At 44.2% G+C, this 15,665-nt stretch overlaps 1 protein-coding gene across 1 annotated transcript in view; it reads left to right on the plus strand.

Moving 5' to 3' along the window:
- Window positions 1-9,755: 9,755 nt before the first annotated feature.
- Window positions 9,756-15,665, plus strand: part of gramd4a (GRAM domain containing 4a) — a 52,293-nt gene continuing 46,383 nt past the window's right edge. Inside the window, exon 1 of the mRNA XM_080537779.1 lies at window positions 9,756-9,893. Within this exon, the coding sequence (XP_080393905.1) occupies window positions 9,865-9,893 (29 nt within the window). The 5' untranslated portion in view covers window positions 9,756-9,864. The remainder of the gene's footprint in view (window positions 9,894-15,665) is intronic.

The raw sequence follows: 15,665 nt of genomic DNA on the forward strand, positions 1-15,665 counted from the left end.
GTGGCGTTCGTCGTCCCGATGATGTCGTGTCTGTCGTGCCTGTGTGTGGTGTTGCATGATACCTTAACAGAACTGTTTTTTGGACACTTCTGGTTCTGGAGAGCCGTAGTGAGTCCAGGTTTTTGATCCCGGCCTAGTGCCATCACACCTGATACCGATCCAATCAACTGGGCCCAGTTGTTGAAAATGTCTGATCTGGATTAGAATGATCCTGATTCTTTTGTTGCTATCCAGGATCAGATCGATGGCTGGCTGATTTCCCTCTATACGACTCAAAACCAGTCAGATACAGTAGATCTGATCCTGGATCGCAAAAGAATCAGGATCATTCTGCTCCAGATGAAACGTTTTGAACAACTGGGCCCTGATCTTCTGAGATGTTGATGAGTGGAATCAGGTTGTGTTCGTGCTGGGCTGGGATAAAAACCTGCCGTCGTCATGACGCTCTCCAGGACCAGGAAGTGAGGATCACTGCCTGAGTTAGTTTAGTGAATGAGTTGATGTGGTACGTTACGATTGCATTTAACTGACATGAGTTGAATAATAACACATCCGTTGACCATGGAGTCCACAGATGATGACATGCATGAGGAGTCAGTTAAGAAGGACAGGGTTCAGCAGGTCAGGCATGCCTTAGCTAACAGAGCATGCGCACAGAGTTTAATTGAATGTCCTCACCATCAAACATGGATGCTGCATGAGTCCTTATCTAACCCTGCATGTCTCCTTCCTCCCTCCTTCCCTCCCTCCCTCCCTCTCTCCTCCCCGTACAGCGGCAGTAATGAAACCTCAATCTGACCCAGCAGGAAAACCAGGAACAACACCTAGCCCGTGTGAGAGGAGGAGAGATAGAACTCTCACACGAGAGAGGGGGAAAAGAGAAGAGAGGAAAGAAAAGAGGAGATGGGGAGGAGAGGGGGGTGCCCCTGTGTGATGGAGGGAGGACAACAGGACCTCCCCAAGGCCCTGATCTCTCACCCCTCCATCCCTCCCTCCTCAGCTCCGATAGAGAGCAGTGTAACTGCAGACAAAATGCCTGCCGCTGGACTAAAGACAGACAAACTAAAGAAAAAGGACTAAACTAAAGACAAGAAAAGGGAATGTGTCCACTAAACCAAGGGACGGGGGTCCGTCGGGACATTATGGAACCTCCTGTGCCAAAACCACTAGAGCGGGGGTGGAGAAAAGACTCCATCTCCCAGAATGCACTGTGAGCCCAGAACGAGTGACTTTTTCCCCCCTGGTTAAATCAGAGGCTCGAGCTGCAGCACAGACACAGCTATGGATGCATGACCACTGTGTGTGAATACGGCTCCTACAAAGGCACAAGGCAGAGGAAGAGGACTACAAATACCATGGTGCACTAGAGGGTCCTGCAAGAAATGGTTTCCAGTTCTGAGTGCTGGGGCCTCTCGCAGACACAAAGCTGTTTCGGTGAGGCTCTCAAAAGCCACTCTATTCCCTGTATAGAGCTCTGACCAATAGAAGTACGCTATACAGGGAATAAGGTGCCATTTGAGACACACCCTATGTAGTATGCTAGGTCCAGTGACCGCTAGTTCACTCAGAGACTCCCCAAGTGCCCTGTTCCTCCAATCTGTTTTTCAGAGAGGAACTCAAGCTTTTCTCTCCAAATGCTGTTAGAGTGTAATTAATTTGTAGATATTTCTAAAAAAAACAAAAAAATGATTATATTTTGTATTTCAATGGTGTCATGGATGAAAGACATAAAAGTACATATTTGTAAATTTGAAAAAGCAATTGCTTTTGTAAAAAAAGAAAGAAACAAAAAAAAGAATCCTAGAAATTCTGATTGTGGAGAAATCACATGCTGTGTCTTGTACGACTGATCAACGGTGGCCCGGATATTAAACCTGTGCCTTTGATCCAATGTGCCGACAATAAAGGCCTTATCATCCACACACACACACACACACATCCACACTCACACATCCACACACACACACACCCACGCACAGCCACACCCACACACATACACGCACACACACACACACACACACACACGCACGCACACACACACACGCACACACACACGCACAGCCACACCCACACCCCCACACACACACACACACACACACGCACACCCACACACCCACACACACAGACACCCACGCACAGCCACACCCACACACACACACACACACACACACACATACACACACACATAAACACACACACACCTCCAGAGCTCTCATAGCGCATAGCAGGGGCATGGAAAAACACACTCTGCTGCGTATGTCTCTAACAGTGGTAGAATTGTCCCTACACTACATTCTGGGGAGGCTGGTGAAGGTGACCATTACAATGAGCACGTCCTCCGATGTCTACCTCCACCAGCCTCCCCTGACGACATTACAAACTGTCTAATCCATCCAGAGGGACTCAATGGGGTGTAATATGTGTGAATAGACAGGGAATTCCCCTCTGATCCCCACTATTCAAGCACTATGAATTGCTAAACCTCCTTAATCTCAATGTCTGTGTACTTGTGTGCCACTGTAATTCAGTCCCATGTGTTCTGGTTACCAAAGTAGATAGATAGTAGAGAGTACCGTAATTGCATACTATCGGGCAACTTAATGTACAGTGTATCACTCACACACACACACACACACACACACACACACACACACACACACACACACACACCTAATGCCTATACGGTCCCACACCCTCTTTTCAGTGTTCTACTCTCTCTCATGTGATCAGCGCTGTTCACAATGTCCTTTTTGTATGATCAGAGACACTGGAATTGTTTTTGTAACATATGTATATTTATTTTTTATGGTTTTAAAAGACACTGGAAAAAATGATTGTGACTGTAAAAATTAAAGATGACACATGGAATTTTTAAATGTCTCCTCTCTGAATGATGATTCTGGTCATGAATAATAATTATCATAATAATAATAATAATACATCAAACTTATATATAGTGCTTTTCTAAGACCGAAAGACGTTTTACAAAAACAATTGAACGGCGCAGAATGTTATCCGTGAACGTCAACCATGAACATTAACCATGAACGTGTGAGGAAAAGGTGTAAGAAAAAACAATGGTTTCTAGGAGTGAGATAGACAGAGTGAATATAGTAGAACAGAGTACATAAATATATATATATATATATATATCTGTCTGTCTATCTGACTCCCTGTCTGTCTGTCTGTGTGTCTATATAGAAGAACAGAGGAGTGAAAGAATGAATGAACGAGAGAAGGGTTGCTGTGAATCGAAGCCAAATAATTTTACTCTCTTACACTTGTGTAATGTGACGTAACAATAAACATGAAACTTGAAACTTGAAAGAGTCCACAAAAATGGGGTTCTCCATATAAGGTAAGAGTGAGAGTACACTACTGTACGCTGTGTTACCCCGGTATTATCCCTGTCCAGCCCAGTGCCTGGCACAGTGTGAGGGCTAGGGTGATGGTCTCACTACCTGTTATACCTGTCTATCTGACTCCCTGTCTGTCTGTCTGCCAGTCTGACTCCCTGTCTGTCTATCAGTCAGTCAGTCTGATTCCCTGTCTGTCTGTCTGTCTGTCTGACTACCTGTTATGTCTGTCTGTCTGACTCCCTGTCTGTCTGTCTGACGACCTGTTATGTCTGTCTGTCTGTCTGTCTGTCTGTCTTACCTGTTATGCCTGTCTGTCCGTCTGACTACCTGTTATGCCTGTCTGTCTGTCTGACTCCCTGCCTGTCTGACAGTCTGTCTGACTCCCTGTCTGTCTGATTACCTGTTATGTCTGTCTGTCTGTCTGACTTACCTGTTATGCCTGTCTGTTTGTCTGACTCCCTGTCTGTCTGTCTGACTCCCTGTCTGTCTGTCTGTCTGTCTGACTACCTGTTATGTCTGTCTGTCTGTCTGTCTTCCCTTTTATGCCTGTCTGTCTGTCTGACTCCCTGTCTGACTCCCTGTCTGTCTGTCTGTCTGATTACCTGTTATGTCTGTCTGTCTGATTACCTGTTATGCCTGTCTGTCTGTCTGACTACCTGTTATGCCTGTCTGTCTGTCTGACTCCCTGTCTGTCTGTCTGTCTGTCTGTCTGACTACCTGTTATGCCTGTCTGTCTGTCTGTCTGACTCCCTTTCTGACTCCCTGTCTGACTACCTGTTATGCCTGTCTGTCTGTCTGACTCTGTCTGTCTGACTCTGTCTGTCTGTCTGTCTATCTGTTAGTCTGTCTGACTCCCTGTCTGTCTGACAAGTTGTCTGTCTGTCTGTCTGATTCCCTATCTGTCTGTCTGACTAGCTGTGTGTGTGTGTGTGTGTGTGTGTGTGTGTGTGTGTGTGTGTGTGTGTGTGTGTGTGTCTGAGTGGTCCTCTGTGGCTCAGTTGGTCGAGCGTGGTGCTAACAACGCTTAGGTTGTGGGTTCAATTCCCGCTGGGACCATATATACTGAAATGTTTGTACTCACTGCATACCAGGAGGGCCACACATGAAACAGAGGTACCCATACTGTACCCCCCCCCCCCCCCACAAACACACACACACACACACACTGACCCTCTTTCTCCTGAACTATCCCACTCCACACACACACACTGCCGTTTCCCAATTTTCCCACCCAACACCCCCCCTCTCCTCAATTATGCCACTCCACACACACATACACACACTCTCTCTCTCTCTCTCTCTCTCTCTCTCTCTCTCTCTCTCTCTCTTTCAAGTGCTCTCAGTACCAGGCTGAGAGAGAGAGGGATGATCAAAAGCTCTCACACACACCGTATTCATTATCATGATGAATCATGACGGAGGGGGGGGGGGGGGGGGGCAGGGAGCTGACAGTGTTGTGAGGGCATTACAGGGCAAAGGGAACGTAATGAAATAATACACTAAGTGCTAGGAGATGTTTTTATGACAGTGAATAGAGGAGTGTTCTCACAGAGAAATGTTGCCGTCCGTAGCCCAGAGACAGTGACCTCTGTCTTCTTCGGTAGTGTTATCGCTTTTAGATGACACTCAGCAGACGCCACGTGCTGTCAACGTTTGACGCCCCGCATTAACCTCATCCACAGTATATAGTAGCCCGCCTTAAAAGCCTTAAAAGCAGGGCAGCTTTTCTGACCCCTTCAGAACCTGCCTGCCAAGGTTCTGGAAAGCCTCAGACTTTATTGGGTTTCGGGGTCTCGGCACAAGGAGGAATTTCTCCTCACCATCCCCAGATGAGGCCCGTATACTCATGCATACTTACTTACCAACGGCTCTTCAAAGGCCCAATGAAAAATGAGCAGTCGAGGTGGAGCTTGTTCTGAAGCGGAGGGAGGGGAGAAACATGATGATTGTTGGAGACGGCGACAGCCCAGGTGGCGTTGAGGGATCGGGCAATGCTTGAGAGACACGGGTTGTGTCAGGTGGTTAAGATGTAAAACCTGGAAAACCCAACATGGGGACCAGCCCAGCCTACCCCAGACCAGACTAGTCTATCCTAGACCAGCCCAGACAAGGCCGGTCCATCCCAGACCAGACCAGCCTATCCCAGACCAGACCAGACCAATCTATCCTATCCCAGACCAGCCCTCCCATCCCTGGCCAGACCAGGCATAGTCTGAACACACACACACACTCGCACACACACTCGCACACACACACACACACACACACACACACACACACACACACACACACACACATTTGAATACTTTATTTGGTTCCACAAATTATATTATACAAACAGGGAATCAAATATTTCGGGGCTAAGCAGCACACACACACAGTCACACACACACACGCACACACACACACACACACACACACACACACACACACACACACAGTGCCTGCTAAGAAACCCACAAAGAAAAGATGGGATCTAACATATGTAAATGATAATCCCCCACATAACTCACACCAAAATGTCTGCCAACCATAATATTCTCATGCTGCGTTAGTGCGGCTCATTTCACCTCTGCTTTACCTCAGATGGGGAATTGTAGACTAAGATTAATAAAGCTAATGTTGAAGCCATTCGTCATTTCATAATCCCTGGTGTAACATGTCTAATATTAATCCAATGTTGTACTTTTTGTAAACTGTGAATTCACATTCACTCCCCGCTGAGGTGCCTTAGTGCCGTTTGTGTGACTCTCACTATAGATGAAGAATCATCATACAGTGTGTGCGTGTGTACGTGCCAGTGTGTGTGTATGTGCTAGTGTTTGTGTGTGTGTGTGTGTGTGTGTGTGTGTGTGTGTGTGTGTGTGTCTCTGTGTGCCAGTGTGCGTGCCAGTGTGCACTGAATGATGTAAACAGACATATTAGACGAGAGAAGATTGCCATGATCACCAGAGTCTATTCTAAATAGGCCTAAATAAAATGTAATAGATATTAAATAATTGAAAAGTGGTTTATTTATTTCCACTAAGTGGGATTCCATCCGTAGGGTCTGTTCCTACCCAGTAGCCCTGGAATCTTCTCTAGCTTGACGTGGAGAAGCTCTGTAGAGATGTGTTGCTATGACTCCCCAACCCTCGTGGGAGGTTATCAGAGGACAGGGCTCGTTGTAATGCATGGAATGGAACGAGGAATGGTCGGAAAAAAGAAAAGAAAACTCTAACACACGTGTTTGAAACCATTCCCTCATTCCATTCTATGCACTTCTACAATGAGCCCGTCCTCCGATTTCTACATCCACCAGCCTCCGCCTGCAAAGAGGGTTGACCCTCACCTCTCCTACCGCTGTCCCATCAGAGTCTCTCAGCCAGGCCGCGTCGCTTCAATAATTCAGCCCTTGATCCTAATGATCAAAACGTTCCTTGAGCGCCATCTACTGGTGTTGCCTTGGAACTGTGGTAGGCTAGTAGAAATAGATCATCAAAATTGTTTCGAAGACACAGGGGCGTGGGACACTTCAAGTGAACATAGACATGCAATACATATCTCTAGTTCTTCATATCTCAAGTTCATATCTCTAGTTCTAATGTATAGGCTTTATTTGCCTTCACTATACCTAACTATGTTCTTTAAGTCATAAATGTGCAATGCATTCTTATTTGACATATTTATAGTGCAATAAAGTCCTCTACATTAGCCTATTTACACAAACCTCTCAAGAGGGTCAGGCTGTCATAGCAACGCATCTCTACAGAGCTTCTCCACAGCATGTGTCAAGCTAGAGAAGATGCCAGGGTTAATGGGTAGGAAAAGACCCTAAAGGAATCCCACTTAGTGGAAATATATAAACCACTTTTCAATTATTTAATGCCGTGAGCGTTATCTATTAAATTTAATTGAACGCAAATTGACTCTGGTGACCCTGGCAATCTTCTTTCGTCTAATATGTCTGTTTACATCATTAAGCAGGGTGCACACTGGCACATACACACACACACACACACACACACATACACACACACACGCACACACATACACACACACACACACACACTGGTGGGTATATAAAAACACTCACACACACACACACACACACTTGTGCGTATATAAAAATACACACACACACACTGGCACATACACACACGCACGCACACACACACACACACACACACACACACACACACACACACTGGCACATACACACACACACACACACACACTGGCACAGACACAGACACACACACACACACAAACAACCTCCTCCATAGCTGATCTATAATTAATTCAGAGTGTGAGGATGGTTGCGTAAGAAAATGTTGTGCAGTGCTCTAGAAAAAGCTGGTTTGGGATGAAGGGGTATCTTATTAATGACTCTGCCCTACGTGGAGGGAGGATTTAGGACCAGCGCAGCACCGCGGCTCTGATCAGGGGCATCTGTAGAGAATCACACACTAGAAGAGAACAAGGTTGTTGTTAGGCCAGAAACACAGGGATGAGAATCTCTTCTAAAACCCTGCTTCTACAACCACTGAGAGCCCTCACATGGAAAAGGAGATTTATTTTAGATAACAATATATTATGCTTTGTCATTCATGATACAGTATTGCACTGTTCAATGAAACTGTATTAGTTAAAGGTCTAATGATGATCTTCATCATTGGATTAGAAAAAAAAAACTATTCTCAGTCCATTTACGTAATTCACCTATAAGTACACGTCTTTAAGCGGATAGGCAAGGTGATATAAATCTAGGATAATCCCTGATCTGCTGTAGTGTAGTCTAATACTGTATGACTTTATACATGAACATTATGGGATAGAGTTGTGTTGTACCAGGAGGACTTTGGCTCGTCATAAAAGTGAAATGTCAAAGAGATGCTTCTGGGTGTTTTATGGGTTCATGTTTATTGACAGCATCACCTAGTGGTGAACTCCTCACACACACACACACACACACACACACACACACACACACACACACACACACACACACACACACACACACACACACACACACGCACACACACTCACAGCAAACAGGTGGCATGGGAATACTTTCTTATGCAATTTTTCACCCTGTCCCTGCCCAAAATGAAGCGTTATCCCCCTAATAAACACATTGTAGTTCTGAAAGGATTAGATAGGACATCATTGTCATGAATGGAATGAGGAATGGTATCAAACACATGCAGTATCAAACAATATGGTATCAAACATGTGTGTTTGATACCATTCCTCATTCTATCCTATGCATTACAATGACCCCGTCCTCCAATGTCTACCTCCAGCAGCCTCCCCTGGTAGAGGGAATAAAGTGGCTCCTCCCTATACTTCCTGGGTAAAGGCATCTTCAGTCATGGTCAATTGAGAGATTCGATTCTGGGTTCAAAGGTGACTTCCTATGAGGGTGAGGGGGTCAAGGTTGATTACTGGACTGAGCAACACACTTGTCATCTCAAACCAGTTGAATCATAATGCTGTGATATGAATGGATTACGAGTCTCAGGAGTGTCATCATTGGCCTGGTTTCATCCATGATTTCATCCATTGATCCATACTGTTGTGTCATGAGGATTAAAAGGGTCAAAGTTCACTTGATTGAGCCAATTCCTGTAGAGTTTAGGTTCAAAGGTCATTGACGAGAGATGACCAACAGCTGGAGCTTTAGGGGTTTGGACCAACAAGGATAATCTGCGGTGGCGGAGAACAGACCATAATGAATGGAAAATATGTTTATGACTTAAGCAATTGCTTTGTTACATAAGGACAACTTGCTGATAAAGCCTAATGTATCGGAATTCATCACCGTTTGAAATTGCTTCCGAGGCTACATGATGGAAATGTGGATCTTCTCACTCAAAAAGAAGGAAAACATGCAAAGGTTTGTATTTCTAAACACCCCAGTGCAGTCTGTGATGTTTGACTTGATGATGGTTAAGCATTAATTTATGGTCCTATAATAAGATAGTTCTTGTGAAAAAATAAACTTGCAAGCCAGATCTCCAATGTTCCAATGATTTCCCATGTGTGCATGTCTAGTCTAATAAATGAATGGGCCATGGTAGGAATACATCGGAATGGATCAGACAGGTCTTCTTAGAGGAGTCTTAAAAACAAAGCAAATCTGTCTGGAAGGGGAACCGTCCTAACTCCAGCGTCATTTGCGGCCCCTTTAAGGAAGGAGTCGCTGACATTGACGAGATTTCCTGGTGTGTCTTGTGTGTGTGTGTGTGAGCTATGAAATCAACAAGAGACTGGAAACGGGAGACAGTCTATTCTCTCTAGGAGGGGGGGGGGGGGGTTACTACTGGCATTTCTACAAAAACCAATCAAGGCAGCGGGGGATAAAGCGTTGCTCTGGTCCACAATAGAGGGGATTGCGATGGAGCGGCTCAGTGAGCGGCTTGGAACGCGAGGGGGAGAGGACCGTTAGATATTCTCGCCAATTTGCGGACAGACAGACAGCAGGTGTATAAAAGGGATTTAATCAAAGGCAATCTCTGTGTTCATGAAACTTTGCTACGATTTACGAGCTGGGTAAGAAACTTTACGATTGTTATTAGACCTGTCTGTCGGTGGTGAAATGAAGCTTTGGAGGGTTAAAATCGTCTGATCGCTGAGTTGTGTCATGCATTACTTGGATTAGGAGTCTCTCCAACGGAGCTGTGTCGTATGTTTATTTCTGTGATACAGTAAACATATTTTCTCTCTGCATGTCTTGATGAGGCAATAAGTAAGGCGTTGAAAACACGATAGGCCCATGTCTATGATTGCTCCGTGGATCGGAGCAGCTTCCAGAATGAATCGCTCGAAGGCAGCAGAAAGACTTGTTACATTGTCACAGCCGACACCTACTGTTGCTCCCGCTGAGTTCCGAAGTCGGACGTCGTCTTGGTCGTTTCTCTGGAGCTCTGTGATGTTATTATAACCACTGTGATGTTATGTTGTATTATTTATTCACTGTGTTTATAAACTGAAAGTTGGATGCAAATCGGTAGGCTAGAGGGATCAGCATGCCACCATTAGTTGGTGTGGTGTTAGTATGAGCAGTATTATTATTATTATTATTATTATTATTATTATTATTATTATTATTATTACCAATAAAATAATAATACTGCTCATACTAACACCACACCATCTAATGGTGACATGCTGATTCCTCTAGCCTACCGATTTGCAAACAACTTTCAGTTCCCGATGTAGCCTATAATAATAATAATAATAATAATAATAATAATAATAATAATAATAATAATAATAGGCTACATCGGCAACTGGTGGGGCTACATGTTTACGCTTTTTAGCTGTTTGTTTGCTATAGTTGTATGTGTTTACTGCGAAGCTGATGACTCTCCCTCGCTGTCGTGATGATGACTAGTGCATCGCTTGAATGATGAATAGAAGAGAGGCTTAGGTCAGGGCTGATTTACAGTTAGATAGACTAAAGTAATCAGACCTATATTCTGGACCACATCAATCACTGCAGAGTCGTTTCCCTGTTATTGTATTACGCAACTGTCATAGTGAATGAAATGGGTCTACTCTGTTTTACTTGGCCAGCGGCCTTGATCATGAATAGGCACGCATACAAGTAGCCTAATCCATTTAACAGCTGTTTAAGTTTGATGTGCCTCTCTCTGAATGAATGAATGGTCTTTATTGTCATTGATATAGTACAGGTACCATACAACGACATTTGGGAGGGGGGGCTCCCCTGGTGCTAGGAAAAAAAAAGAAGGGAAAAGAGCTGGTTTACATAAATAAAGGCTATATACACTATCCACTATACTATACTATATAAATAAAACACTGTGCTGTACTCTATGCTATGCTATACATATCCTAACATTTCCTATATCTGAACCTTATGTACCCGAGGGTTGCACTGCTTGTAAGGCGTCCATCAGAGCAGATGTCATCTTGGACATCTTGGATCTTAAGTGAGACTCGCAGATGAATTGGGGTTTCAAGAACATGAAGGTAGAGAAGTCCACATACAATTGAAGCACTTGTGGCTGTGTGAATGCTGTGACTTTGGCAGCTATGCTGGGTGGGTTGGTGGGTGGGTGATTTTCAGATGAAACCAGTGGGGGAGACTTGCGAATACGTCTCTACAGGTGGGTGTGTGAGCTGGTGTGAATGTCTGTTTATCGGCATTCAAGTCTTTCTCGGCAAACACCGTGACCTCACCGTGTCAGGTGAACCATCTCATGCCGTTAGACACACCGGATGTTGGTGGAAAGACTAGACTTTCAGGTTCAGGGCAGGCATTTGGGGACTCTCTGTTTCAGATGCTGTCTCCTGATGATTTGTTTCTAATGTAGGCCTAAGTTTCTGTTTTCCCCTGGACTAAGTGTTACTAACGTCAACCAATCCATGACTTTCCGTCCCGGGCTGGGGAATGTTGATCTGGGTCAGTGCTCTATCAGAGTCATTGAGGAGTATGGTGTGTGTTGGAGTGGAGCCAAGCCCCTCTCTCTCGCTCGCCAGTTGAACACCAGTACATTTTCTCTCTCTCGCTCTCTCTCTCTCTTTCTCTCCCCCTTTCTCGCCCCCTCTCCCCCTTTCTCACCCCAGTTGTACACTACAGCAGTATGTGGTGGGTGTGCGTGTGTCTCTCTCTCTCTCTCTCTCTCTCTCTCTCTCTCTCTCTCAGGCCCCAGCTTGTGTACAGCTGATTGAGATAAAAGGTGGGGTGGGGATCTCATTGAAGTGAGACGCCGTGCTCATGGCTGCCATGGAGATGGCTCTCGTAGATTACGGACGTTGTCACGGCTGCAGTGGGCGTCCATGGCCCTGAATATTTATGAGTGAAGTGTGTGTGTGTGTGTGTGTGTGTGTGTGTGTGTGTGTGTGTGTGTGTGTGTGTGTGTGTGTGTTGGACAGGAATATTGGCATATTGGCCAGCAATTCCCACGGACTGAACAAGGGCCCCCCTGTCTGTAACCAATAAGAATGTTGAATATAAGTCCTCCTCTTAAAGTCTGTCATCTAATAAGCTCCTGGCTGTTATTCCCACAGAGCCTACTTGTATTCATCCAACTCCTGTAACACACACACACACACACACACACACACACACACACACACACACAGGTCTGTTGGTGGGGTCATTAGCATCGTAGCAGGGGGCTTACTACTGACATTGAGGTGGGGGTAGGTTACAGCAGGAGACTTATGAGGAGACAGGCGAGGACACAGAGCTTAACACTAGGACCGCGGCGGATCGCGACCTTATTCAATCGCGATGAGGTGTGATTCAGCACTATGATAGTTTAACATAGAGAAGAGTGTACTGACGCACAAAGATCGCTGGAGGGCGATGTCACACAAGGCCGTCTGCCAGGCTCCGACGCCTTTTCCCAGAATGCATTTCGCACCGGCAAGCAGAAGGCGTTTTGAATCCTCCATTTTTTTTTCAAAAAAAAAATGCTGTGATTTTGCCTTTACAAGTGTTACCATGTCATTTTATGAAGTTTTAATATGTTTTCAGGTGAGAAAGTACCAATATATATTCCCAAAATGTGTCCAGCTTATCAAAATAACCCGTATATCTCCTCTGACGATTTTCGTCGTCGAATTCGCTAGCATGCGTTCGTAAATTCGCCCTGGAAATCTGGTTAGCACCCATGGAATGCCTCTTGTCCAATCAAATTACCTGGTCCCTTTATGACGTTGAACCCGGTGTGCGCTCCGGCGCTCTCATAGCGAATTTACGAACGCACCCTGCGGTTTCACTTTCAAGATCTAATTTTTTTGCATTGGAAAACACTTACAGAGTGAACTGTCATAATGAAAACATGACAAAGCCATTTGACTATCTTGTTCATAAACAATGGTGTCAGGACTTTTCATTTTGATGACACTGACAACTGTTGTGCAAATGTTAATAGTGATGTGAGAAATGCACCAAAGCGACTGAGAAAACTGTATTATACACAACAGTGTTGTGTTGTGTATATGTGAGTGAGACTGTGGTCTACAATGATATACAGAAAAAACATTATATACAATATTATACATATATTTTTGTTGTCAGGACTTGTTTAGTTATTGTCATTTCGCAGAGTCACCTCAATAAAGCAAATGAACAAATGGAACATTTGCGAACAGTTCTGTAACAAAACGCTGTTACTTTTCCTCACACATGTGTAAGTGGAAATCCTTGGCCTTTCCTGTGGTCCTCGCAAATAAACCAGAATAACTCGTTTCTAAAGTCAGTTCCATTCACTTGATATAATGGTTGAAGCATGGGGGATGGTAATCTAAATTCAAAGGATCTAAAACAATTGTGGCTTGTTTTTCCAATGAAGCCAACAAGGTCTTTGAATTTAGCCCTGCCATGACTAATCTCAAGTATATTGCAGGCAATAGACCTCCATTTATCCCTATACTTGTAGGGCAACTTAGAAACAATAAGCCTGAGGTTTGATGGGCTATCAAGCTCTTCCAGATAGTGCAAGTCTTGCATGGCATTGTTGCATCCTCTCAAATACAGTGCATAGGCCTGTAGTGACTTTCCATCTTCAGCCTTTATGCTTGGCCAGTTCAAGGCTTTATTTATATATATAATAACGTATGCATGTATGTAACGAGACTGCGGGAGTTTTCATTACTAACGAATGAAAGTTGATTATCATTATTAAAAAATAACTGTAATATATATTGCAATGTTGTCCCTTTCACACATAGTTCCAAGTAATTTCCTTGGAATCCCAAGCTGTGTTGACCAGGTATCGAGACACAACAGCAGGGGAGGGGTGGGGGAAGGGAGGGGAGGGAGGGGTTACATCACCCTCTGTAGAACATCTTCTATCTAATCGGCGCACTGTGCTAAAATGCAATGCAAACAAAACAACACAGGACAGACAGCAGTGCAGTGATGCGTTTTATATTATATTCTTTGAACAACAGAACGGGACAGGCGCCAGAAACTGCCATAATATACCATACATATATCTGCCATATATCGTACCTCCGTTTTATATTGAGAAATATGATGATAAATACATATAGGGCGGAGGTATGCTATGTGGTGTGTGGCTAGATATTTTCATGTAGCACTGTGACTGCGGGGGAACCCGATGTCTTTGTTCATTGATCGGAAACGATCGAGAGCCAGCCATCAACCCTCCCCCCATCAAGCGCATGTCTTATTGAGTCAACACGAGTTGACTCGCTGGAACGAGACAGACTGATACACACCACACCTCTGCCATATCATACATCGGTCCCACATGTATTTATTTACCATCATATTTTTCAATATAAAACGGTATGATATGGCAGATATATATGGTAGCCTACATTGCAGTCGTCCCGCAGTTCTAGTAGATCGCCGACATCATGTTATTTGATGTACATTTCACGGCAAGATAATTCCGATTTGTGGCAAACACCCAACAATTGTTCGTTCACTAAACATTATAACATGAACACAGTTATAGCACCAGTTCCTAGCACCTAGTTTCCTAGCACCAGGGGAGCCCCCCCTCCCAAATTTCGTTGTTTGGTACCTGTACTATATCAATGACAAATAAAGACCATTCATTCATTCATTCATTCAAACAATGACAGTTACAGTCTCGCTCAAACTGTAGCGAGATTAGGAGACTACTAATTGAGAAAAAGAAAAGAAAATACATGAAAGAAAGGAGAGAAAGAGTACAGAATGATAAATCCGCTAATGTGTGTAATGAAAAGTGTGACAATGTTGAAAGACATGATGTCATAATCAAAATATAAAACCTGGTTGGATAAAATAAGATTCTGTTGTGATTGTGTTGACATTGTTGTGATGTCAAAAGAGATCTTGGTTATGTAATGTGTAAAGTGGAGAGGAGATTGATCGGAACTGCGGGAGTTTTCATTACTAACGAATGATGGTTGATTATTATTATACAAAAATAATAGTAATAAATATTGCAATATTGTGTTATCATAGTTATGAGCTTCACAGTGATAACGTCTGTTTATTTGTCGTGAACTTCACGCCGGCCGTGCCCGTAACATCAGCAGACAATCGACTGCTGTAAGCTTGTAAGCGTTGAAACCTGCTTGGCAGCTTTGAAACCCGCTTGGCAGCTTTGAAACCCGCTTGGCTCGCTCATGAATTGGCAGCTATTGTTTGCTAATGGGAAACGATCAATAAGATTACCCTCCCCCGTGTATCAACCATCAAGTGATTGTAACTCACTTTAGAAACTAGTTCTTAGCCTACACGTTTCTTTGTCAAATACATGCTCTGCATGTTTCTCTAAAATGCATAAAGTTCCTATAAGCAGAGAAGTGGGGAAATTATTAGAG

This window comes from Nansenia antarctica (assembly GCF_963989245.1).
Source record: "Nansenia antarctica genome assembly, chromosome: 8".
In the NCBI taxonomy this organism is placed as follows: domain Eukaryota; kingdom Metazoa; phylum Chordata; class Actinopteri; order Argentiniformes; family Microstomatidae; genus Nansenia; species Nansenia antarctica.